We start from the raw sequence: 26,279 nt of genomic DNA, 5'->3' as shown, positions 1-26,279 counted from the left end.
GCCAGCGGGCGATGCGTGTCCGCCCCCAGTCGTTTCTTCCGCGGCAACTGAAGACTTGGTCGCTCTTCGTGTACCATGGATGGACTCGATGTCATGGTCTTGCCAGTCGCGCGCACCAGAGACTGCTCGCTGTGGACAGGTTGAACCAGATCAACGCCAATGTCTACCAGACGTGGGAAGCTGCTCGAACGCGAAGACCTTTCCGGCAATTTTCCTGGGTCTCCTACTGATGTATCCTCTAGACTTCGAGGTCTGAGTGGCTGCCTGTCGCTTCCAGGTGGCCGCGGTATGATCGTTGGCAGGGCGCCTTCAGTGGCATTCGGGTCGTTACCGAGTTCGAGCGACCGCTCACATTCAAGCTCTTTCAAATCGGCCAATATCCAACCGTCTGCTTTTCGCACATTCACAGTCGTCACAGCGGCCTGTCTTGTACCCCTAGAGCCTACATCAAGATAGAAATATGTAAAGTAGGTGGCCCTACGTCGACGTAGGCTCCCGAGGTCTAGGGTGTTCAGGTTTTCCCTTGTAGGAGGTGGACTGTTTGTATCGCTTCCGTACTGCGTCGCGCAGCGACGTCTTTACCCACTCGGCTTGACCTCCTGAGACCATTGACAACCTTGGAAATCACATAGCACCGTCACGGGCGTTGGCCAATAACGGTACCAGGCCGCGGCCGTGATTGGACAGGAAATGCATAGCGAAGCTCCGCAATGGACCAATCTTCCAAGATCTTTGAGGCGACAGTCTGGGTTTTGGGTCCATTCATCGCGGCGGTAGGGAAGTGTGGTAATAAAAAGCGGTGTTGCGCGACCAAATGCAATCTCGTTTATTGGGTGGAGGATGCGTAAGGGAATTGGAATTGCGCTACTTGCTATAGGCTCTAGATGTCTGTACCATTCCCTATCTTTGCAGAACCACAGTACGGAGGATTCCGATCCAAGGCTCTCAGAGATGCGATACTCCTCTCTTTTTAAGAGTATCTTCTCGCGTATAAGTCGTATGAAATGCCACAGGTGTGGTTGGCTCGTCGTTTCTGGGTCGTCTCTGGGTCATCCCAGAGTTTGATCCAAAGCATCTCATGTTAGCCAGCCTTCACATGTACTCTCTCGATTCTATAAAGGTATTTACGCCATGTACGAGAGTTCCGGTGGCCATACAATCCAGGATTTCACCTCATCGCTACAACTCTCCACTATTCATCTCAACTCACAATGGCACGTCCTCTTACCTCACGCCTAACACTCCCAGGAGCAGGCACCCCCGTTTTGCGAAACATCAATAGCATCTGGAAACTCTACGATGCAAGTTACGCCATCCCATACGACCTACATCCCCACGGCGAGCATCGTGCGAATAAATGGTCCCGACTATTCCAGATGCGGCTCGAGCGTCTTGTACTGCTCACAAATGCACGAATGAAGGATCAGATCTTGGAGCTGATGCGCGATGTGGTGTATTTCAGACACCAAGGAAGACAAAATCGGCTGAAGTGTGTGACTGTTTGCGATCTCGACAGACTATATCGCCGTATCAGACGCGAGCAAATCCGCGAGGACAAGGCGATAGAAAGAGCAGAAAGACTGTATTATCGGCAACATATGGAACAGGTCAGGCGATTTGCGCTAGTTGTTCAAGATCTGCGTCGAGCGAACATAGCCCGGCAGCAACGATAATGTAGACTGGCTCCTGGATCCATCGACGACACCCCTTAGAATCGGTATCGTACATTAAGTGCGACGTGGAAGAGGAACAGGATACCGACAATGACCTCCCATACCAAGCGTGAACATAACTTCGCCTTCAACTCCGGCTACATCCTTTGTCACCCCATTGTCGTCTTTGTCCACCATCGCACAACGCCATCTCCTTTCACCACCACCACACCCGCAAATACTACCTCCAACTCCGCAAACCGTCAGCACGTCCACCAAACACCATCACTAGCCCATGGCCTCCCCTCCATCTACATGCTCCTCAAAACAACCGATTTCTACCCTTTGGCCAAGATCGAAGAAAGAACCGCTGGAGAAATCGCACGCGCAATGTCAGGTCATCCACCATACCCTGCGGGCTATCCGTTTCTTCCTCCTTCGAAAACTGATCAAAGTGCGACTGAGCGCTTAGCAGAGGTTAGGAAACTGTTAGCGCAGCAGAAGGAGGGGGCAAAGAGCGGGAGTCGCACGAAAATCATGCAGTCAAGGGGTCTTCCTCCCACTCCGCCAAAACACGCTTCGGGTGCGTGGGGGGGTTTGGAAGAGGCAAGAAAGCTCATTGCTTCACAGATGGAAGGGCAGAGGAGGATGAATGGCAGCGAGACACGGCCGCGGAAAGTGAGATGTTCGTCGTCATCCATGTCGTCGGTTTCTAGCGATAGTCTGCTGGGGTCGTTGCCGATGACTGAGCGACCGGGACGGGCGTATCCTCCTAGCTTGCCGTCGCCGCTTCCGAGGAATCACCCGAGGAGTCATTACACGCGACATCTAGAGCCATTCTCGGATGAATCATCACACAGTTCATCACCAACACGCGCATCACGACGATCTTTGCGATCGACTCATGATAAAAGCGATCATGGACGGAAGTCACACCGACCATCACACAGAAGAGACCGAAGTTGCACTCCCATGGATGAGGTTTTCGTACAAGACATCACGTGGCCGCCATTTCCTGAATGGCCAGATGGGGTGTCGAGGGATGAGGAGATGAAGTTTATCGAGGGCGAGATAGTGCTTTATATGATTAGAGAGGCGTATGAGAGATCTGTGGGGCGAAAGCTTGTGGCTAGTTATAGGAAGAGGGTGCTTATGTATGAGAGGGATGTTTTGGCTTGTAGGGTTAGTGGGAAGGGGAAGAAGAGGAGGATGGGGCGGTAGAGGGGCAGAAGTTTGCAATGATAGTCCAATGTATACGTAAGCTCTATGAACGCCTAGTGATAGATTGCCATACGGATTGAGGCGCTCTTTCTCTTGCTGGCAAAGCATGGTTGTGTTGAAATAACCTTTGTTTAGGGGGCTCTATCAAATTGTGCTGTGTCTTTGTTCGAGCACAAAAGCGCGACTTTCTTTCATATCGCACTATTTCGCAAAAGCTTTGGCAACGTTGAGACCGTATCAACCACAAAAGAGCCGCCGCAGGATTACGTAGCGATCAATCCAATTCCTACGCACGACCAATCCGTCCCAGCGCCGCCAACATGTCTGAGCTTCAAATTGAATACGCGCCCAACAGTCTTTTCGCCCCAATGGACGATCTGCAGACATACATACTCAATACCTGGGATCTGAGGCACCCGCACGACTTCTTCACACCACCACTCCCATCTCTGGAAGAGTACAGGTTCTCAGACCCGTGGCTCATGTTCGCCTTGTTCTCGCTTGCCAAAACAACCTCACTCGATACGGCACGTAAGGCATTGCGTGAAGTACTTACACGCGATGAGCATGAAGGTGAAGTCACGGCCAGGGATGTCCAGGAGGCGCGAGATTATGTCATCAAAAATATGGAGCCGGGGGATTTGCAAAGATACAACAAGGTCACTGTACCGGGACTGAGAAGAGATGAAGTGAGGTGGAATAGATACAAACATGAGTATGAGGAGGATTACCATGACTTATTGCGAAGGTTTGGCAGGCAGGGGGACTGAGTGGGGGACAAGGTCTATATCACGTCGTGGCAGTCGGCATGACGGGAGACGCAGTCGTGAGAGAACGCCCGTGGGTAGATCCCCACTTCGTTACCGGCAGCAAAGTAGGGGCCGACCTCGACCACGCGATCGTGAGAGACGTGCACAAAGCGTCAATAGGCGATCCAGCCCACCGCCGTATCCTTCGCCACAGCGAAGTCGTCCGGTCGAGCAACCAGCCTATCGCGGCGCAACCACTGATCATTTCAATGAACACACCATCGAGACGCCCAACTTCGGAGCCGAGCCGTCAGGTGCCACTTTCGACGAGCAGCTTGAACTACGGAATGAGGCAATGCAATTGCTGGGTGCGCAGCAGGAATACTACGAAGCTGTGAGGCGGAAGATGCTAGCTCGATATATGATGAGAGTGCAAATGTATGAGAAAAGGTTGCTCGAGACTAGGAAGCGCGTCGCTGGCGAAGAAAGAACTCGGTACAACAGAGACGATGAAGGAAGAGGTAGGGGAAACAGAGGTCACGAGAGGGAGACAAGGGATAGCCGGCGACGATTTTGATCGCTACAGCACATGTAATGTCTCCTTTCTCTCATTTTCAAGTGCCAAGTGTGAGCTTCGTTAAATTGGCAGATTCGATCAACCTTCCCGTAGCGCATGTTGTATCGTTAGTAACGAAAAGTACTGCGTGATCCAGTCTGCTTCACTTCATGGATACCAAAACCGTGCACACTTACCTGCACTAGCTCGGAACTACCTAGGTAGCCCCGGAGGACTTGAGCAGGCCTACAACTTCCACTCCCAGTTGCAGACCGTGTTCAACCTCTACACGCCTTTGGCCAGATATCACGATATGAACGCACACAGCTCAGAGACCGCGATTGCACGTGCTCGTCGTCGCTCTGCATGTGTACCTCCGACGATCATTGCTGACGACATATCTCAACAAGAAAGCGCTCTGGGGGGCAGTCGTCGACGCTTGTCTGAGATCAGCGATACCTCGAAGAACGTACACTCTCCAATGGACATGCCTTTCCGTCCGGCGCTAAAGCGTTCTGCCGACGCACTTACCGTTAACGAAGACCGCAACACTAAGCGTGCTCGCGAAAGCCACGACTCAGACCAAGCGAAACCAGGAAATACCCCGGTGGATGACTGCCTCTTGCTCAAAACCCCCAAGTTCTTCGCGAAGGCTTACATAGCCGGACTCGAGCGTCGGCGTCAGGAGCCACGTTATCTGGACGAGGATCAAGTTAGCTCTCGAATGAGCGCGCGTGACCGCCGAGATATCTCCCGATCCGCACTGCGCCCTCAGAGTCACCGTCCACGCATGACAGCACATAAAGCCAAGAGCCCCGATGCACAGCCCGTCCCGCAAACGACCTCTACGCCTAAGCTAAAGACCGAAGACTTCGGAGACCGGATCGATTTCCTGAACTTCGGATACGATGATTTCCAGCCCAAAACGCCAGAGGAGAGGCTGATGAAGTACCGAGCTGATGTTGAGTTGTCCAAAGTGCACGCAAAGCGCTACAAGCTTATGGCAGATCGCAAATCGAAAAGCTTTTATTCCGACAAAGTACCGCCTAGGACGGACGAAACTGGAGACAGCCTTTACTTCCTGAAGGAATACGACGACATCAAGCCCAAGACACAGGAGGAAAAGTTGATGAAGCTTAAGGCCGATGTCGAATTCTCGAAGATACATCAGGATCGGTACAGGTTCAAAACTGCCGAGCTGTTGTTCGAGGGCAGAGCAATATTCGCGCAGCTCCTAGTGGATGTTGAGGAGTCTCGATTGAAGCTCAGACGGGATACTGCTGCTGATGCAAATCCGAAAGCTCCCTGGTCTAGCCTCGAAGAGCGAAACCATGGCGCAGAAGGTTAGGATAAAGATGCACGAAAAGCAGGTTATTGGGCTAAGAAGACGCTCTCGCGGAGGCGGAGGCGGAGGCGGAGGCGGAGGATTTGAGGCGAGCAAATGCGAGAGAAGGTAGGAGGGCGGCTGTCGGAGGTACCGGTGCGAGAAGAGTATCTGTAAGCCGGAAGCGGCGATCGATGTGGCTAGTTGGTGTTTCATGATAGATCTGGATAGCTGCGAAAACTACAGATATGGAGGCGTTGCAGCGCTACTATTGTAGAATGATATCGCATCACTGTGGAGATATTGAAAAGTGTGCTACAGTTTGCTAGACCTTGTTAGCAATGACGACCCATCAGACGTGTCACTGACTATCTCGACCAGGCCGGTTTCGTTTTAATCCAGCATTTCCATAGCGTGGGCACCAAGATGGCACTCGTCTTTGTCCAAACCGTCTTTCAGTGCAAAACTGCCTTTGTTTGCTTGAATGCTTCTCTTTTGGCTGTCAAAACTTACACTGACGACGACTTTTGCACTCCGTCGCTATGGCATCTAAATGGGCTGACCAACTACACGAAACACCCGAAGTTCGGGGTCAAGAAGCGAATAGACGGAAAAATCGTTCAGACTTGCCCCCAGACCAAAATGGGCGACCTGCAAGTACTGATAAAAGACGTCACAAACAGACGGAGCGAAGGAGTGAATCACTGAACACCCAAGAAAGCGCCTTTCAATCAGCCGAGGACGCGCCTCACGAAACAGCTTTACTTCATGAAAAGTTCGCAGGCATCGATGGAGATGACGGTTTGCTGGAAGAACCCCCTGATGACCCCAAAGGTGCGTCTTTCGACGACTTGCGAACTCTACATCTTGAGAAAGATCAACTATACCAAGCGCAGGAAGACTACTACCATGCTTTGAGACTGCAGATACTAGCAAGATACCGAAGAATGCACATGAGCTATTCGAGCGCTGTACGCTTCGTCGATAGCAGGGTCGATAGTGATCGGATTGGCAAAGTGATCATGTCAAGAGGCAAGGGAACTTCAGACACAAAGAGGAAGAGAAACAGCGATGCTGAGAAGGACAGGCGGCCTCGGGACTGAATGCAACATCCTGATCCAGACACAGATGTGAATTAGATTCCTGAACCACACTAGTCCGATATCGAAGACCGGATCAGCTTCTACGACTTTTGTTATGCACCCGAAGACGAGCATCTGACCAGAGAAGAAGACGTCCGGTTACTACCTTTCGACATCGATGTGGCCGAGACGCTGACACCTCGCTGAAAGCGATCGCAGAGCCTTCTCTGCGGCTCGTAGACTGAAGCTGTGGAGGATGAGACGAGACGCTGCGGCCCTAAATACTCCGGCCAAAGCTGGAGACCAAGAGACACGTTGTTGATAGAATGGCGAAGCTTTGCCAATATCTCAGACTGGTTTCAGGGTGAGCGTCGCATAGTCTTCTCGTATTTCTAGGGCAATTCGATCTAGTCACTAGCCCCTCAAACAAAGGTCATTGTCCATTGGTTCTCGTCCGCTTTCACTTCGTGCGTGCGCAAGCTTTGTTTGACTAGCCCCACCTTTTTGACCTGAAGCTGTTGTCATTATTTTGGGCGCACAATCCACGACACTTCACGCAGAGATATCCTACGACCTACGGCTGATCTAGATAGCTCCACGGCTTTCGCGGTCGCCTTTCTACGCAGCAGCGACGGCAACCGGATCACCAACTCCAGCGACGCCAACGTATATCCAGATCCAGGTATGTCGATCTGCCGAGAGGTTGCGCAATTGCATGACCGCTAATATGGCGCCGCTAGTACTATTGATTACATCGAGCACGCCGCCTCTGAGACCGCTCGACATTCTGACAGGACCATGGCGACTTCATACGAAGGGGATACCCCGGTCTTAGCGGAACAACTAAAGGAGATCGCGCGTAACTGGTCTGTTGAAGATGTGTATGAAGTGTTTCCGCCTCACTTGCAGCCACTGGACTGGGATGATACTCCTTCCTGGGACGAAGCAATCGCCAGTGTCTTGCTGGAGGTGTCGCGATACAGAAAAGACCATGTCGCAGTGCTCGAAGAGATTACCGCCAATACAGAACGCCGTGTGAGCAGTACAATCTGGGATAGGCGGCATTGGATCATACTAAAAGACGTACTGTTGCTGGTTAAGAATGCCCATGAGCAAGAGGCTGCCGGCCACATCTACCGCCGTGCCGATGCGATGCAGGGCTCATACAAAGAGGAGACGCTAAGGCACCTCGAAACAACCTGGAGAACTGAGGCTATCGATATCTTTCCAGAAGATATCAGACCACGGGGCGGAGAGAATCTAGAAGACTGGTTTCATGAGTTCATCCCAATCTTGTACGCCATGTCCAAGGTCGCTCTAGACGTCGGGGAGGTACAACGAGAAATAAGACTTGCGATCGAGAACAGAAAGAGGCACCCGAAAGGTATTGGCAGACCCAAAAAGCAAGATCAGGTCGATAATATCGGCATTGTTCGCCTGGACGATGTAAAGGACGCACATATCGCCCTGATAGAAGCTCATAGGATGTACAACATCAGACCAGACGTTTCCCCGAACGAACGTGGTCGAGCTGAAGAATCTGGCAGAGAGTTGGGCGGAGAAAAGGCCCCAGAGTACATTCCAGAGATGCCGCGAGCAATGGCTACAGGACGTCATCTCTTTAACAACGATGACGAGCCGGTCAATGGCTCTCCGGTGCCATCTCAGCAATCGTCAGACTTCGGGGCATACCATCAGCACACTCCTACGCCGCAACAGCGAGGAGCCATCGGTAGACTACCCGCTCCAGGGCTGTATGCAGGTAGCATGAACCTCAGGTACAACGGGCTACCGGGGCAGCCTTTTCGTCCGCTGATGCCGCGGGATAGGGCACCAAATGCTCTACTCCACGAACGAGCAAGGCAAGCAGAAGCCAATGAAAGGCCGCCAGCAGAAGGTAATTCAGCTGCACCACAAGAGCGTAGACCTCGTACCCCGGTCGAGCGCCCGACCCGTCAACATGAGCGGTCCCGCTCGCCTCGTCCGAGCGATGGCCAGACAGGGTCTCGCAGGTCTCGCAGCAGCACGCCGCCATGGGAGCGCCGTCGACGGGAGCGACGTCTTCGGAGGAGGAGAGAAGCATCCGAAGAATCCTCAGACGACAATGAAAGACGGCGCCGCGCTAAGCGAAAGCGAGATGTTGAAGAAATCGGAGAGCGGTTTGACTTCCTCAACTTTGGCTACGACTTCGCGCCTCAAACGCCAGAAGAACAGCTTATGAAGTACGAGATGGAAGCTGAAAATGCACAAATTCATGCGAAGCGGTTCAAGATTAGAGAAGAACGTCATGTCGACAGAGACAACAAGCTCTTGGCAGAGGGTCGAGCGAGGACTGCGCAGCGCATGGCGGAGCTTCAGAAGTCTCGGAACAGGGCAGCCCAGTAAGCCTGAAGGTGCCTCTTCCCACTTGCCTGGGATACAAGGTTGCGGGAAAGCGACTTACTCAAACAACCATCTCTCTCTCGGGATGCATATCGTATAGTGACATATTGTAAGCAGTGAAATTTTTGTCTTCGTAAGGATTGCACGAGCAATCCGCTAAATCTACGTCTGTCTTGAATCCGATAGTCAAAGCTTCATAGTACCCCAATGCATGGTCAAGAGCAAAGCTTCCTCCTGAAGAAATCAGCCTGTCGCTTGACGCATTCCTCGAAGTTGGGTTGCGTGGCGTATGCTTCGTAATGACCACCGCGGAACAAATGCAGCTCCTTTGGCTCAAGTGCACGACTGTATGCTTCCAATGTAGTCGCAGTGGGCGTCACAACGTCGTTATCCGCAACAGTCATGAGCAATGGTGTCGGAGAAATGTGGTGAATCCAGGCCGCTCCAGGATGCGCTCTAAGATTCTCCATGCTGACCACGAGTTAGTTGAATGAATCTTCGCTGGCATTGCAAGGTTGACTTTTGCGTAACAAACCTTCTCAGAGTTACTTGGTTTTTGAAGTGAGGAACGACGCCTTCAGCACCTCCCATGGACGCGTTACTATCTTTTGTAGTCATGGCCGAGCGGTTCAATCGATTTGGATCGACGACAGGAATCATCATAGGTGGATTGCCAGCAGCACGATCAATTCGATCTGGAATAATCAAATTAGTCAAAACTCAATAGACGTGTTAGAGGATTGGGTCGACACGTACCTTTCTGGAAATCTGCTTCCCAATCTGCGATGTCATCTGACCGAATCAAATTGGCAAAAGCAGAGTATCCCTCCACCAACGGCGCCTGCGAAACGACGGCCTTCACTCTTCGGTCCACCGCAGCAACCCAAAGCACATTACCACCGCTGAACGACGAGCCCCAAATCCCGATCTTGGTAGGATCCACCTCAGGTCGGGTCTGAGCGTAAGTAATGGCGTCGGGAATATCACTGATTTGTATCGGTGCGTCAACTTCCAGTCTAGGTCTGCCTACTCCAGCATCGCTCTCTCCAAATCCACGATTGTCGAAAACCAAAGCGGTGATGGGAAGGTTCGCCACAAGATATTCAGCGACCGCTGTCAGGCCCTGATCTTTCGTGGCCGAGAAGCCATGTGAAATGACTACGCATGGCAACTTTTGCCCGGAGTAGTTTTTCGGGGTATAGAACAAGCCACGCAGGGTGGTTTGGTCCAGCGTTTGGAAAGAAGCTGGTTGGGTGGACATGATCGCAAGGATATGCTCTGGATCCAGAGAAAAAATGTTTGTGGAAGAGGGTAATGAGTTTGAGGTGGTTGAGGCGGTTGAAGAGGCGAATCGAGCCATTAGGATGCTTTATATTATACCTAGGTACCTAGACTACCCTCAAGCTATCGTGGTTACTCATACATGTAGGCTACTTTGTAATCCATACTTTAGTGCAACCTCAGGTAAATCCTATCACAATGCTTCACAGATTCCGCCCTTACGACACTCCGGATGTCTGCGTCAAAGCTTACGTAACTAACTTCGGAGCACGTGCGGGCAATCTCATACGGCCGTAACTTTACAAAGGCCGTAACTTCACAAAATTCGGAACATAACTGCTCCGGTCTTTTCCCGATCAGCAAAATCGACTGCTGTTTGGTTCAGTCCGATGATAGCACAAACAGTGAAACGCTTTTAGTTCGACAGCCTTTCCTGATCTCCAGGCTGCCCAGGTGGCTGCGGGGTCCACCTTTTAGTGGGATCTTCCCTTTGCCCGAATTTCTTCTGGGTCACCGTCTTAGATTGAACTTGCAGATGCGGGCATAAGATTCAAGACTGCTTGTCAATCGATACGGGGGAATGGAGATTGTTTATATAATAGCGTCCATCGCATCAGCTATTGATTTCCAAGCATCCATCTCGACTTACTAAACTCGCAACCTCTGTTCTTACCATCTTACCACAACAACCTACTACACACTCTACGATGCCTCTCTGGCTCATCTTCTACCCCGAAGGCCATTTCCAGGATACGGCCGCGAGGAAGGCTCTCACTCAAGACATCACCAAGATCTATACGGACATAGGCCTTCCTCCTTTTTACGTTGTCGTCAACTTCATCAAAACGGGTCCGCAGGATATGTGGATAGGCGGGGAGCAGAAAACGGACAAGCCGTTCATTCGATTCGTCATCGAGCACATTGCCGTCAACCTGCCAGACGACGACATCGCGATGGACAAAACAGCCAGGCGAATTGACCAGGCTTTGAAGCCTCACGTTGCTGACAAGGGATACGATTGGGAGTTCCACGTGGATGAAACTGACCGGCGTTTGTGGAAGGTCAATGGATTGGTTCCGCCCAAGTTTGGAAGTGAGCAGGAGAAAGTTTGGGTCAAGGAAAATCGTGCTGTACCGTATCCCGAAGGATTGTAGGCTGATAGTGGCGTGTGGAAAACAATTGAGCTTGACCTCATGATCTGTCAATCTCACAGGAACCAAAAAAAAGCACACTTTGCGCACTCTGTCTACTGCTTAAGATTTGTACATTTTGCATCCGTGCAGTTAAACTGCCTTCTCGCTTGGCTTTTTTGATAAGTCTACGTTAATCGACTTATTGCGACTCAAAAATATCAGAAATATGACCTGTGAGTACACGGTTGCAGAGCAGGAAAAGTACATGCGGCAAGATCTATTTTCAATAGCGGGTGTTGGTCGTTGCATCCACGTCATAGTTCACAACAAGCCTTTGCGGAGTTGGAGATCTCCACATCGACTGAATAAGTTCACATAATCAATTGCCAAGGGCAAGTCGACAGGACAATTGACCTTAAACTTTTATTACTAATCACCACATGTGTGGGGCGATAGCCAAGCCGGAAGTCTACCTAGTATTGCGATTAGACTTCCACGCATTTACGGGCGTAAGCTAGGGTATGCACAGATCTATGGGTCGGTCCGCATGCCCCCGATGCGCATATGTACGGGCGTAAGCTAGGTATACACATATCTATGGGTCTCTCCGCATGCCCCCGATGCGCATATGTACGGACGTAAACTAGTTTCGAGCTTCCCCGCACCCCACACCTGCATTGATCATTCTACGTAACCAACTAAGAGTTTACATGGTCGCCGGTACCGATTATCCTCTTATCCACACAAGCGCTCCTCTATAAAGATCCCGAGGTCTCATTGAACTGGAGATATTCTATATCTTCATCACAATACTTCCCAGATTACTGCACACAAATCACAAGATGGGTAATACCAAGCTTCAAGTCGATATCTATATTGCCCCCGTTATCCCAGCTACAACCGGCTTTCCTGATTACGAAAGGGCAGCTTGGTCACCCATCAGCTGTGTACTTGTCCACGGACCCGAGTCAGCCGCCCTCATTGATACTCCCATCACCGTTAAGCAAGGCGAGGAGATCGCCAAATGGATTCGCGAGACAGCTCCGAATAAGAAGCTCAAGTATATTTATACCACCCACGCCCATCCCGATCACTTCGCGGCTGTGCCAGTACTGCAAGAACACTTCCCGGGCCTTGAATTCGTCGCCACGCAAAACGTTGCAGCCGGAATCCAAGATTTGTACAACACGACCTTCGACCATGTTTGGCCAAATCTTTTTCCGGATCAGATACATCAAGCCAGGCCGATACCGAAGGCCCTCCCTGCCTCAGGCGAGTTCTTCATCGACGGCGAGAAGCTGCATGGCGTCGAAGTCGGACACACGGACAATGAGTTCTCCAGCTTTCTCCACGTCCCTGCAGTCGACCTTGTCGTTACGGGCGACATTGTGTACGGCGACTGTCATCAGCATTTTGGCGAGGCCAACACGCCAGATAAACGTAAGGAGTGGCTGGATGCTATCGATCTCATTGAGGCAAAGAATCCGCATATTGTTGTTGCAGGACATAAGAGAGCTTCACAGGCAGATGCGCCATATTTGATCCAGTCGACTAGGGAGTACATTTACACATTTGAAAAGGAGTTGGCTAGGACAACGAGTGCTGAGGCATTGTATGACAGGATGAAGGAGTTGTATCCTCAGAGATGGAACCTTTTTATTCTGCATTTCGCGTGCCAACAGTCGTTTGCGGCGCGAGAGAGCAAACTTTGAGGAACAGTAGAGTAGAAACAGTTATGCAGTTGAGCAGGAGTCTTTGATAGTTAGCACAGAACGTGAAAGATGCTTTACGGCTCGTAGTCAAGATGCATTATCACTCCTACGTTTTTTGTCATTGTTCTTCTCCGGAAATTACGCTATTAAGAGCACCGAGGCATACCTAGGTATGACCCTGATTCTCACTAATACCTCGTCGACAACGGTGTATATCCTGACACGAACGAGTACCCGGATAGGAGTGTGTCCGCTAAACCAGACAGTTTAGAAACGCTCACATGAATGCTGGCCCAGCCTCGACCGTCGCTTTCGCCGTCTCGTTTCGCTGACGGAGTATTTAGAGAGTTTAGACGAGTTGATTCGCATGCTGCTAAAGAAAAACAGGTGTCTGAGTTGGTGTTTCCTACCTAAGTATCATTGGCAAGGGGCGGGACTAGGCCTGAATCCAGTTAGCGCATTCCCTTATCGATACTGAACGCTGGCCTCACAGCATTGAACAGGGCGCGTCTTTGAACCCCGCTATACTCACGAACTCAGTACATCAACACCCATCAGCAACAGGGTCTGGCTTCTTTCTGCCAAAGTTTCCTCATCTTCAATCTACCCAGATATCATACGAAATCGCTATACTGGCCCGACGTACCGGCCTTCTGGATGTCCTTTCCTTCGCATGCAACCCGTGCATGACAGAATGAAAGACATCACAGTGCTTGTCTCATAGCATTTATGGAGAGCGGCCGCTTCCAGGCATGTTCAGAGCTTCATTAGAAGCTCTGAAGCCGGAAATTCAAAGGCCCAGCCCGAGTAGAACGCAAGACATGTCTATCTGAGTGATAGCCTGTCATGATGCTCACAAAGCTAACTAACCGTTCACGTGCTTCGGGTCGTAGACGGCCTTATCAACGTCACCGGGCTTCGCTATCGCCTATTACACCCCGAATCTATGCTCTATAAGGTCGCCAAGTGCAAGAGCGGAGCCTCAAGCGGAGAACCAAGCGAGAGCTGGGTTTATCCACCAATAGACCTTGACCATCACGGCTGCGCAACAAAACCACCTATACCAGCGCATCGAGTCTTAGATTGACCACGATCATCTTCTTACGATTCATCACGCCCGTCTTCTAGCAGTTTCAAGTACCAGAATGGCCGCCAATGCTCTCGTCGAATCGCTGAAAAGCGCCAACCTACTCCCTTCCGCCATCATCCCAGAGTCTTTCACACCAGCCCTAGACCTCAGCGTCAAGTTCTCCTCCGGACTTACCCCAGAACATGGAAGCCTCGCTCGTGTGAGCCAGGTCAAAGAGCAACCTATCATTTCCATCTCGTCTCCACCGACATCTTCCGCCGCTAGTTTCACATTCATGATGATCGACCCCGATGCGCCAACACCAGACGACCCAAAGTTTGGCTACTGGCGCCACTGGGTCGTTACTTCCATTCCATCTCCATCAGCGACTACCTCTCCAGAAGACATCACCGCGAGAGGAAAGACGATCACGCAGTATCTGGCACCTGGACCGAAGGATGAGAGCGGGCCACATCGGTACCTCTTTCTTCTATTTGAGGAGAAGGCAGGCGAGACTGTAGAGAAGGCGGATGTTGGAGGAGAGGAGTTCGTTGAGAGAAGAAGTTTTCGAGCAGAGCAGTTGGCGGAGAAGAAGGGATTGAAGTTGGTTGGGGTCCAATGGATGCGAGGAGTGGGCGATGGGTGGAAGGGAGAAAAGGATGAGCTATAGAAAGAGGAAGGATGAAGCGAAAGGACTTTTACGTGTAACTAAAAGCTTACAACAGCTCCATTCAGTTATGGAATCTTCCGTTCAGGATATGAAGATGCTTCGGTGCTGGGCGGTAACGCCGAACTCTTGCTGACTCAGCCGTGCCGCCGCGCTAGCGCTCGACGCGTCTCAAGCTTCAGCGCACCAGATTGTAGACGCTCCAACCCTCACCTGGCCTCTCGTGAGCAACAATGCGCAACGTCACGACTAGTCTTTGGCAGCACACCATATGTGAAGGCCACGAGTGTGCTCATGGTTCTTGCGAGATGTCAATATAACATACAACTATGATGTCACCGCCCCGTTTCGAACGGCACGCGTAGGTCATTCCGTCCCAACTGACCGCAAGCCAGTACCACCTTCATGGTCGCCGCGGCCTCATCCTCAATATCTCCATCGCTGTTCGTCTTTCGCGTCCCAGAGGTCGACTTCCACGCAAAAGCTCTTTCGCTGCGGCCGCCGCATGCTTCCTGATATCCCGCTGGCGTTCTTTTCCATGCGGCACGTTTGAGCGTCCTCGAATACTGTCTCTATTGGACCTGCCTGTATACCGACTGGCTCCTCGATCGCTTGACCGATTATTACTACGCGTATCGACATCCTCCCTTCTTCCACGGCTATGCCGCCTCGATGCTTCAGCAGACCTACGTGAATACGATGCGGTTCGAGGAGCTCGATTTCGATGTGAGCTTTGCTCGCTGGCCGAGGAACTATACTGGCGGTAGCCATGGTGGTCGCGATCATGTACGTTGGTCTGGGGCGCCTCTCGACGCAAGTGCAAGCTGGTCTGTGCCTTCCCTTTCGTGGTAGACTTTTGTCTCATCGCGGCACGTCGAAAGCCCTCAAGTGGCGACAGGCCTACCTCTGAGGGTCTGAGCTCGCTACGCCAGACCGGCAGTCTAGCTTTTCTCGCTTCCGCAGAGTTACGAGGAGACTGTTGACCACGCCTGCTGTAGGGCGCTGCCCTGTACTCAATCATCCCTCGAGAACCGCTGTCCTGGGGCCTTACCGAGTATTTATAGATGCTATTCCTCATGTTGTTCGGGCTGGTCACAGAGTGGCCTACGTCACTCCCAAGACCCTCGCTTGCAGCGATCTGACGCCAGCCTTGACAAGCTTTCATCAGCTCCAACCTTGCTGATTCTCCGGATCTCCAAACCCCATCCTCGGTAACATTAAAGTAACTGGACCGTATGGATATGCTGCTCTCAAGTTCCGGGAGCACTTCGACAGCACGTAGTTGCGCGGACTTCAGGTCATCCCGTTTTTGTTCCCACGCCCTGCCCAGCTCTTGCGCTTTTGTAATCCAAATGTCCTGGCGGAAGTCATCGCGAGCTTTAGCTTCATTTTCGTCGTCTGCTACTACGGATGCAGACCCTCTTGGTCCAGTATTGTCTCCGCTCTTTGATCTAGCCTTTTCCAGCTCATCATCGAAGTTCTCCCGATACTTTCTGTATAGAAGTTCCGCTATCTCGGCAGCCTGCTGCTTTCCAGATATGTCCATCACAACTCTTGCTCGATTTTGCGGTCGGTCTGCTGTATCACTCTGACGATCAACACCAGCAGCATTGATCTGGGATCTACCATTCCCATGATGTCCTTTCGTTGCTCGCCTTGTATCAGCATTTCCTTGCCTCTGCTTTGGATATGGCTTGAGGAACCCCGATTCTATCAACACCGGATCTAGCATACGGTCAACGACCAGCCAAGCATCGCGCCACGCATTTCGCTTTGCATTGAGTTCGTCTTCTAGCATTGATTTGTTATTGAGGATGATTCCCTGGTTGTTTCGGCTTCGCATCAACTGTTGCCATAGACCATCCAATTCTTCCGCTTGTCTGTCGCTAGGAGTCCCGGCTTGTTCCAGTTCTTTCTTCTTGAGTTGTAACCGAAAGTCCGTGGACTCAGCTATGCCAGCAGCATCCTGACCCTGCGTCTCAAATCGCTGTCGATGAACCTCAGCTTCGCTTTCGAACTTTCGGAAGCTTCTCCCAAGACAAAGCGCTCGCTGTATGCTAGCTGCAAGCTGTCTGGAAAAGACCAAGGCCTTAACCTGATCTTGATCTTGTTGAAGAGCTATGTCAACAACCTTGGGTTGATCGCAGAAGGTCGATTGGTTGATCACCGTCGTCGCCCATTGCTTGCAGGCCTTTTCAGACGACGTCTCTGGATGTGGCAGTTCATGCGACATCTTGAGATGTATCGGTACAATGTTATAGGGTAGGTGAGCACGATTGTTGATTGATGTTGAACGACAGACAGTTAGCGTGGAGATGCAAGTGCAGGTCCTTGTCGTAGATCTCTGGCTGTGGAAGTCAACAAAGGCAGCTTTAACTGGAACTTTTTGTCGATCGAGCTAGGGCAGCTGCATCCAAACCCTGAGCTCTGAATTTTCCGCGGAGCGCCCGGGCTGAGACCTGGGAGGGCCCAAGCAACTCCCAAAGCTGAGGAAGGCGTGTAGTCAAACAAAGGACACAAGTATTGTCGCTCAACAAAGGACATGAAATCACGTTCTTTGCCACCTTGACATGGACGTAACCACGTTCCATGTACAGCGTTTTTTGTAATTCAACGTCATCCGAAGGTTCTCAACACCATACTGTCCTGGGGCCGTGCGCAATTTCCTCACTTCCAAGCTCACGGTGCAGGCTTGGCACCACGAAGTCTTTCGGCCTCTCAAAATTCACTCCGAGGTTTAGGCTCCAACTCCTCTGGGGGTATATAAAGTCAAGTGCTCGCCCTTTGCTCGATATCACCCCACCCTGCTAGCGCTATCTGTTCACTCTTGCAATCATAGTACACAAGACCGAACTTCCAAGATGACTGATCCGGACGGGCGCGGACAAGGTACGATATACTACATTACTCTCTCAATGTCGCTGACATGCTTTCAGGTTTCAGTGCATCGAAACTTCCCCTGGTTCAATCATACCAGCCTGCGACACCCCAACTCAACTATGACGAGGTACGATGACATCTCGCCACTATCAACAAAAGCTCCCTTGAGCATCAACCCGGCTTTGCTCACGGACTTGTTTTCCGTCAAATCAATATATTTAACCCCGCGAGCAAAGCTAATGTATTGAAGGATGAAATAGCCCATGCTATTCCCGCGTTTGGAACTACGCCCGATGTCTCGAAAAAGCGCAAACACACGGAAGTGACTACTGGCCCCTCTGATGACTTCGACGAGGAGTCCTACGATCTCAGCGATATTGAAGTTGAGGGTGACCCGAGCGCCATCTTGACTGGCAGTGAGACGCATCCAGCCAAACGCCCAAGGACCACAAAGCACAGGGGCGCGGCGGAAGCATCCTACTTCACACGCCGAGTAAAGACAGATGAGGTCTGGATGACCGATCGCCTCACCTCTTTTCCTGGCAGATTCAGCGACCTCATGACGGAAGACATCGCCGAGATACTGCGGCGCAATGTGGTCTTCGTCCATACTAACCTTGGTGCGGTGATCAAGGGCCTTGCTATCCATCTGAACCCAGCATTCCACGACCGCGTATTCATGATGTTCAGTAAGTCAGCCGTAAGCATCCCGCGTGCACCCCAGATGCCTCTTGAACATCGAGTCAAGGTCGGTATGGTCTTTAGGGAGCGAACGGTGGGGTTCTCCTATAACGAAAGTACCCATCTCGGAAACGACGCCGCTGGTACTGCACTGGGAAAGGTCTCCACGAAACGGCGGTTTCATATCGTTCGCGCCATTGTAGGCGACAATGAGTTTCTGACTACGTGTGTGGAGACTCACGGTGAGCAAGGGCTCCGCGCTCCATACATACCGCCGGATACATACTGGCAGTGGCTACGTGTAGCTGATGCTCGCGACCGAGACCCCGTTAACCATGGCCCTCACGGTGTTCTCAAGGTGGACACAAGCCAGGCCACGAAGCCAGTTCGCATCTCGGATATGTCATACGTGCTTGCAGGCGCTTCCAGTCGATGCACACTCACGGAAGACTGGGATTTCGCCGGATATCTCGATGAAGCCAGTGTCACTCTGCTGGAGACAATTGGAAAGCGAGTGACAACATCGCAACGAACCGACAAACTGCATCACGGACTCTATGACTCAATCAACTGGGATGCTATAGACGATGGCCGTAACGCCATGGGCCTCGGAGCGTACCCACGACCTGACCGAAGGCCACCCCCTCGTCGAACTGAGACTCCCCGTCATCATCCGGATGACGACGAGTCCGATAACGATCGTAGGCGTTCCGATTATCGCCGCCGCTCTGATGATCGACGAGCTCGAGACCACCAGGATTCATCTCGACAGGATCGTGGTTACTCAAACACCGCATCTTACGAGAAAGACCGGCCACATCGCCCTCGTGGTTCGGATACTAGGAGCTCTCAAACTCGACCGACCCAGGGAAAGAGGGCTGTCCAGTATGACGACGTTGACCGAAGCAAGGCTGATGCCCCTCGCGGGGATCACACCGCAGAAGTTGATCAGTCCTGGAACAATGCTGTTAAAGGCATCACGGCCGGTAGTGTGTACATTAGCCCCAACTATCACGGCCGGGAGTCTAGAGGCCGGACCGACCGCGTTGATCAGTCCTGGAACAATGCTGTTAATGGCATCACAGCCGGTAGTGTGTACATTAGCCCCAACTATTACTGCCGGGAGTCTAGAGGCCGGACCGACCGCGTTGATCAGTCCTGGAACAATGCTGTCAATGGCATCACGGCCGGTAGTGTGTACATTAGCCCCAACTATCACTGCCGGGAGTCTAGAGGCCGGACCGACCGCAAGAACGACGACGAAGGTCCTCCTGGATCGCGTGGCCTTGGTGGTTCTTACGATCGCTCCTAATGCTGCGATTCAGTACTTCCTGGAGGGTTTTGGCGAGGAGAAAGCGCGACGGTACATGGAGAAGAGGAGACGGAAAGAACTTGTTGGAAGCTGGGCAAGGTAAGATGTTTCGAGCACTTCGTCTCAGTGCGCGCGCTCGTCGTACATGCCCTGCATTGAGGCGTACTTAGCTGATATAAGCTTTCCAAAACTATGGGAGCCAAGCTGGTCGGATTCATGTAAAGTATCATTGTTGCCAATGAAAGATGAAATCTAATGTTCTTGTGAGTGAATGCTAAGTTGATGGCTTGTGTATGGAGATCGGGCAGAGAAAAGCCGTTGGTGACGTCAGTGCACGGGCCACGACGCGAAAGTCACGCGTAAGCGAGAGTCCAGCGTCCTCTCACCACTCGCACTGTCACTGCACTTATTCACCCTTCGTTCACAACAGCAGCCCTACTTCACTGTTTTCTCATGTCTTTGATCGGATGCGATGACTTCCTTCTGTAAATTATGAACGCCAGAAGGCGACGAAGAACCACAAGTTTGCGCGCCCGGCACAGACGCCCGCTTGCATCGAAAGTCTCCTGGAGACCAGCATCGCGCCCATGCAGAACCTCGAGCTAAGGCCTCATTCTTCCGCTCATCTCATTTCAGTGGCCTCAATTGCCATGTACATGGTGCGAAGCTGTCATCTCAAGTCGTCCCAACTTATGCTGATCTCGCCAGGAGACATTGCTATCACCTACCGGCATGATGGTCAATTGCTAATCCGACACATCGCTCACGCTCCACGCCGTCCTATGATCGTCTCGTGTCATTCTCCCACCAATATCGAATTGCGTGGATGAGAACAAGGGACTCAACCGCTCAGTTTCGACCTGCGTACCACACCATAATTGATGAGAGCGCTACCTGGAAGTGCATTCGGTGGATACACGGCGATGGGCTCCTGCTGGGCTTGAGAATTTGCGTTGTACATGATGCACGAATTACGCATCGTATGCCCTTACGAGCTTCGTGTCTTGGGGCCTATCACCTGGCCTCTGCTTGCGTATGAATCTGCTGGTGTCGGTTCTCCTCACCTACGGACCAAAGCCAGTATCTGTCACTGTCCGAGCCTTCAGCGTAGTTTACGGTCGGTTTCGCCTCTCAGATAGCAACTGCTCAAACTTTGGATGGCTTATCTACGGTGCTCTCGTGAGGAACGCCTGCGTTCGCCGTCAACTCGATAACGGTTATCCTGGTTCATATCCTCGCGGTCACGATATTCTCCGCCTCTTCTGACATCGCGTCTCTCTCGATTCACATCCAAGGAGGGTGATCGACTCCGACTTCGACTTGGACTTCTCTGCCTGGGGGAATCCCTCCTTCTTTGTCTGGTTCCCCCTCGTTGAGCTGAAGCTTGTCGCGAGCGTAGTCGTGAGCTGCTTCTTCTTCCTCGTTCATAATCATCACGTTCTTGTCTAACAAGTCGTTCGATGCGTAAAGTTCGTTCCTCCCTTACTTTGCTGTCAGCGGACGGACTGCGCCTGTGGCGATTTCTGTCTTGGTCGGAGCTACCATTTCGCTGGTCAAGCTCATCGCTGTCGTCCACAATTCGCGTCCCGTCTTGACGTCTGTGTCTTCCACGTGGCTCATTTTCCGTCCGCCTTCTATGTCTTGACTGAGAACGATCTCTTCGTCCCCCACGGCCCCTGCCATTCGTCCCATCGTCACGAGCCGACTCCTGGCCGCCAGCCAAGCCCCTTTCCCTACCGGATCGATGGCCAGGTGTCGCTGCAGCTCTCTCGGTTCGATCTCCACCGGTGCTTTCATACTGCTTCAGTATTCCAGCTTCCATCCATACCACGTCTAGCAGCCTGTCTACGTCAAACCACGCATCTCTCCACCGCTCGACCTCTTTCTTGTCACCCTCGTCCAGAAAGACTAGATTTCTTTCGATTACGTCCGTGTTGTCGCGCATACGATGAAGGTCTCGAGTTAGAGTGTGAAGCTCCTTTCTCTGCTTATCACTCATGACGAGAGACTGGTCAATCTCCTTCTTTTTATGATGCAATTCAAATTCAAGAGCCTCCACCAGGCCCGCATTGTCCAGTCTCTCTGTACCGAGCTCCTTGACCTTCGCCTTAGTGTACTGAGTAGATAGCCTATGCTGTCGGCCCATACACAGTGCTTTCTGAATCTTCATCGCAAGCTCCCCGGATAGTGTCAGAGCCAGGGCCTTGTCTTCGCCATCCATGGTTTCGGTCAATTGCGTACGTGCTCTAGCGTAGTCACGGGCAGCGTTTGGCGTCGTCCAATGGGCGACAATGGCCTCTGCTTTTATGGCTGGATGACCTGCATAATAAGGCATGTCGCAGATGTCTTCGAGCTATTCAGTCGTTCGTGTGAAATCGTTCCTATGAGTCAAGTTCTCCAGGATGAAAGAAAGGATGCAACCGCTTCTTATATGCGACGGTAACAAACCAAAGAAACGAACAAAGAAACATGAACAACGCGAAACATGCTTTCATGAGGAGTGCTAAGCTTCGATCTAACTGCACATTGCGAATCCCGGTACTTCGAGGAATTCCTGCTCAAGTCCGCAAGTCGAATTCGTGCAGGGAGTGTGCAAAGTGACGTGTAACTTTGAGCACTTTGATGATCAATCTCCAGGCGGATCGAAAGTTATGACTGACCGGCAAGACCAAGTGTTCCAAGCTAGCGTAGCGAGTGAATGCAACATACCCTTCACTCGAGACTAAGGCATCACCAGGTTCCCCAGATCGGGCGCGCTCAATGCTCGATTTGGATCTGACGTTGCGCCTAGACAATTATGAACTGCGACTACTTCATTATCCACTCCGAAAAGCCCAAGCTCCACCTCTCTTCGCCATCAACTACACAGCCGACCCCGCCAACACATAGGTTCACAACTCGCCCCAAGAATCCTCACCGCACTATCCAAAGATCAGAGTTCCCGAGTTCGCCAGAACAACATAGCGCGTATCCAACCCTCCGTCTAACGTGCTTCCTTCCGCTGCTATGGAGCCGGAAGGACCTCAGTCTTCGGTACGTCAACATTGCGCTTAGGTTACTGGTTGTGGTTCTAGTACTATGGCACAAAGCACTAAACGATAACGCATACACGCAGCTGACTCGCCGCAGGCTGATGACGGTAGTGATCCCGCAGTGATCGCCCCGAGTTTGCTAGTTAATAGCGTTGAAACCGGGCGCGCTCGCAGTTCAAGCGACGATGGGCCAAAGCAGATCGAGGAGACGACTCAGCCTGGGCCTCAATCAAGTTCCAGGAAACGTCCTCATGAGCACACCCCCAACCAAGAAGGGGCCGAGAGGAGAGTTCGTGCGAAGATCATAAGCACTCCACAAAGTCCATCAGCATCGGACGGCCAGTTCAACCGACCTTCAGCACACGTCGGTGAACAACCCTCTGATATCATGCAAGTCATGACAGACCTTGCAGCGGTCAGTGGCCAGATTGTTAAATTCATCAAAGGTGGATCTTCAACTGCCGATGACTCTACACAAAAGACCGTTGAGGAAAAGTTACGAGAAGTGCTCCAGATGCTCGTCCCTTGCGTGACTGAGGTCCGCGAAATGGGCGCTCTCGGCATTGAGATTATAGGACTTGCAACTTTGCTAGATTCTTCACTTGGGCGTGAAGGTATATTCACGATCATCTGCTCGCCTTATTCCAGCAGTATCCCCAAGCCACTGGATGTTGATTTCACTAAATATTTTGCTGTCGGAGACATATTCTGGGATCGGGTGGTGGAGTTTTCGCTCGACCCAACCCTGAAGCCTGGTGAAAAGGCCGCTCCAAGCTCACAAGGATTGGTTTGCGTTGCATGGCGTCTGCATATTGTCACGAAAGTGACTCCGCGGAACATTTGGACAACAGTCTGTCGACTTAGTGGCGGAAAAGGCGTATCAAACCTACACATGAACGACCGTTGGATGCAGATGCATCTTCACGACGATCGCCTCGGGCCGCTGCCAAGAAATCGGCGAGCCGAGAAGAACGGGACACCACACGTTTCGCTGACCTACAAACGGGACTCCAGCTACAGGGACCGTGCGATTAACGCGATCACACATTTCTCTGCAATGGATGCAGTGCCACACAGCCCTAGCGAGGGCATGGTACCTGTGGGATCACTTGATAAGGACAGTCGCGATCTGTTCATCGGACTGAAGGCCAATGCATACAGCCCAGATGGGAAACTCATCGCACATCCAAAAGGCATGGACAAGGATGCCGTGGAGCGCGGCCTTCGAATGGCGAGTCTTACTCCTCAGCATCCTATGCCTTGTCCAGGCAACGCGCAACATCGTGACAGGCTTTTCGACCAATTACGCACCCATCCTTCCAAAGAAGAGTCTACGAACCTTCTACAAGAGTCGAGTACATTCAGCTCCGCCTACTTAGCAGTGGATTCCCTAGGGAAAGGGGCCCAGTCCTCAATTGACGACTCCCGAGACCAGTCTTCCAGCGAGGTCAGTCCATCCCAAGGCATCTCTCAAACTCTTCCTCGGCCAACATCACATGCGCAACAGCAAGCACCAGTGCAAGCTACGGATGGTATGAGGGCGGATCAAAGTTCTAGGGGTGGAAAGGCCGATACTACCGCCACCGGTCAACGGAACGTTGCTGCTCACGCTAACACAAAAGTCAAGGCCAGTCCTTTCAACAACCGGCCTGCTATGGCGCAAAATTTGCATCAAACTCACGATGGAACAATGGTCAACCCCATCCTCAACGTGACAGAGCAAAACCAATCGTTGAACATCAACCAGCCTGTATCGACCCCATCATTTAGCCCGGAAAGGAAAGGTGGCGATGGAGGCTTTTAGCTCTCTTAGCAATCATTGATTGAGATCTGGAGACAGGTGGTCGCGGGGTCTGGTGCAGGTTTTCACGATGCGACCATTCTATTGACTGCGCAGCATGGGATAGCGAGGGGTTGTTGTTTTCTCTACACTGTCTGGTTTCGATGGCATGTGAACGGACTTCCGTCCAACCAGTCACGATACGATGCAACGCAGCTTGCGTTCATTGATAATGTAATTTCTCAAGTCATGTCAGCATGTCTCTTCACGTTGACGGCACTTTCTAGAACGCCACATGACTCGCGATTGCTCAACATTGATACAGTAACGACACTGCCTTACTACACATTGTTTCACAAGTTGCCCACCAGCAAACTTCTCACAAAGCACCCTATCTACCACAGCCCCTGGTATCGTCCTCTGGAGGATTCCTGCTTCTGATCCTCCGGGCGCTTTCATCGCGAGTCTTATGCTGCTGACTTTCGCGGTGATTACGTTCCCGATATTCTGGTGCGTCTCTAGATGTACCTCGTTCGCGTCCTGGGCTGCTTGATCGACTTCGGTTCCGTCGTCCGCGATGCGCGTCATGATCATGCGCTTGCTGTCGCGCGTAGCTGGGCATGGAGACATCGTTGACATGACGTGGTGGTGGGGGCGGCGGCGGCGGAGGCGGCGGCGGGCGCGACGAATATGCCCGATACGTTCTTCGCGAATGCTCACCAGAGTATTGAGACGAGCTCGGAGATGTCGGACGGTCTCCAGCGTTATTGGTGCGTCTAATAGTCTGCCTGCCATGTGTACTTGCACCTTTCCCCTTGTCGAGGTTCGTGGGGCTTTGGGCTTCGACACTGTTCTGCCATTCCGAGATATCGCTTCTTCGTCTTCCCGCCTGCCTTTGTCGAGCGGGCTCTACCACCGGTGCAGCTAACGGCAAGTTGTCGCCAGGTATATTCGCCCGGCCTCCGTTTCTTCCGGCTTCGTTCTTTGACTCTGTCGCTCTAGGTGCCCTTTCGTTGTCCGCATCTGAATCGTCGTCGGGTACTAGCCGCCCTGCATCTGTCCACACTTTGGCTAGAATCTTGTCTATGTCGGCCCAAGCCTTCCGCCACCTGTTCAAACCGCGCGCAAGATCCCTATCGTAGTTCGCTATCGTTTCATCCATGATACCTTGGTTGGCTTTCGTTCGCTCGACACTTTGGGCTAACATCTTCAAAGTCTTCTTTTGGGATTCGGTCGGCTCTTTGTTTGGCTGTATTTCTGCGCATTTGACGTTAAAGCGATGAGCGAACGACTCCAAAGAACCTTTGTTATCGGCTTGCTTCAAGCGCGTTTCGTGCTTCCATCTTTTGACGTCCTGTACTGCATGAATGTGACCACGACCTAATGCAAGAGCGGTCTGAATCTTCTTCTCAAACTCTTCTGTTAGAACCAATGCCAAAGCTTCGCGTCTACCATCTCGTACTCTCTTGAGCCGCGGCCGCAAGGTACTCGATCCCGAGCTGTGTGCCGTTGGATGCACCCATATCTGACAAGCTCTTTCGGAGAAAGTCGTATCCAATTCTGCATCGTCGTACATGGCTATCGTCTTGGAAGATAGGATTCGTTGCGACAAGATGCGCGAAGGTTCCCTGCTTTTAAGCATCATGACAAAGCTAGCAGATTTCTTTGAGCGCAACGCTGCTTTGTAAGTTGACAACAAAGGTTTGCTTAGTACTATCAGCCACGCCACTTTCAATATATTCATTATGGAAGACTTCACAGTGTAC

The 26,279-nt window shown here is 51.8% G+C and overlaps 5 protein-coding genes across 5 annotated transcripts; all 5 read left to right on the top strand.

Moving 5' to 3' along the window:
* Nucleotides 1-4,659: 4,659 nt before the first annotated feature.
* Nucleotides 4,660-5,526, top strand: J4E78_006873 (uncharacterized protein; the record flags this gene model as incomplete). Its single annotated transcript, XM_049367483.1, has 1 exon — nt 4,660-5,526. The coding sequence occupies one exon, from the start codon at nt 4,660-4,662 to the stop codon at nt 5,524-5,526; it is 867 nt and encodes a 288-aa protein (XP_049221230.1).
* A 2,049-nt stretch (nt 5,527-7,575) lies between these two features.
* J4E78_006872 (uncharacterized protein) lies at nt 7,576-8,969 on the top strand (the record flags this gene model as incomplete). The annotated part of the gene is made up of 2 exons (XM_049367482.1): nt 7,576-7,583; nt 7,643-8,969. The coding sequence occupies 2 exons, from the start codon at nt 7,576-7,578 to the stop codon at nt 8,967-8,969; spliced, it is 1,335 nt and encodes a 444-aa protein (XP_049221229.1).
* A 3,253-nt stretch (nt 8,970-12,222) lies between these two features.
* J4E78_006871 (uncharacterized protein) lies at nt 12,223-13,092 on the top strand (the record flags this gene model as incomplete). Its single annotated transcript, XM_049367481.1, has 1 exon — nt 12,223-13,092. The coding sequence occupies one exon, from the start codon at nt 12,223-12,225 to the stop codon at nt 13,090-13,092; it is 870 nt and encodes a 289-aa protein (XP_049221228.1).
* Nucleotides 13,093-14,237: 1,145 nt separating this feature from the next.
* Nucleotides 14,238-14,831, top strand: J4E78_006870 (uncharacterized protein; the record flags this gene model as incomplete). Its single annotated transcript, XM_049367480.1, has 1 exon — nt 14,238-14,831. The coding sequence occupies one exon, from the start codon at nt 14,238-14,240 to the stop codon at nt 14,829-14,831; it is 594 nt and encodes a 197-aa protein (XP_049221227.1).
* A 2,923-nt stretch (nt 14,832-17,754) lies between these two features.
* On the top strand, nt 17,755-19,701 carry J4E78_006869 (uncharacterized protein; the record flags this gene model as incomplete). Its single annotated transcript, XM_049367479.1, has 2 exons — nt 17,755-17,835; nt 17,959-19,701. The coding sequence occupies 2 exons, from the start codon at nt 17,755-17,757 to the stop codon at nt 19,699-19,701; spliced, it is 1,824 nt and encodes a 607-aa protein (XP_049221226.1).
* Nucleotides 19,702-26,279: the final 6,578 nt, after the last annotated feature.

The sequence above is a fragment of the Alternaria triticimaculans genome (genome assembly GCF_023758025.1).
Source record: "Alternaria triticimaculans strain BMP 0046 chromosome Unknown scaffold_9, whole genome shotgun sequence".
Taxonomy (NCBI): Eukaryota; Fungi; Ascomycota; class Dothideomycetes; order Pleosporales; family Pleosporaceae; genus Alternaria; species Alternaria triticimaculans.
Note: the sequence above shows the minus strand (reverse complement) of the source record. Positions and strands in the feature narration are given on the sequence as shown.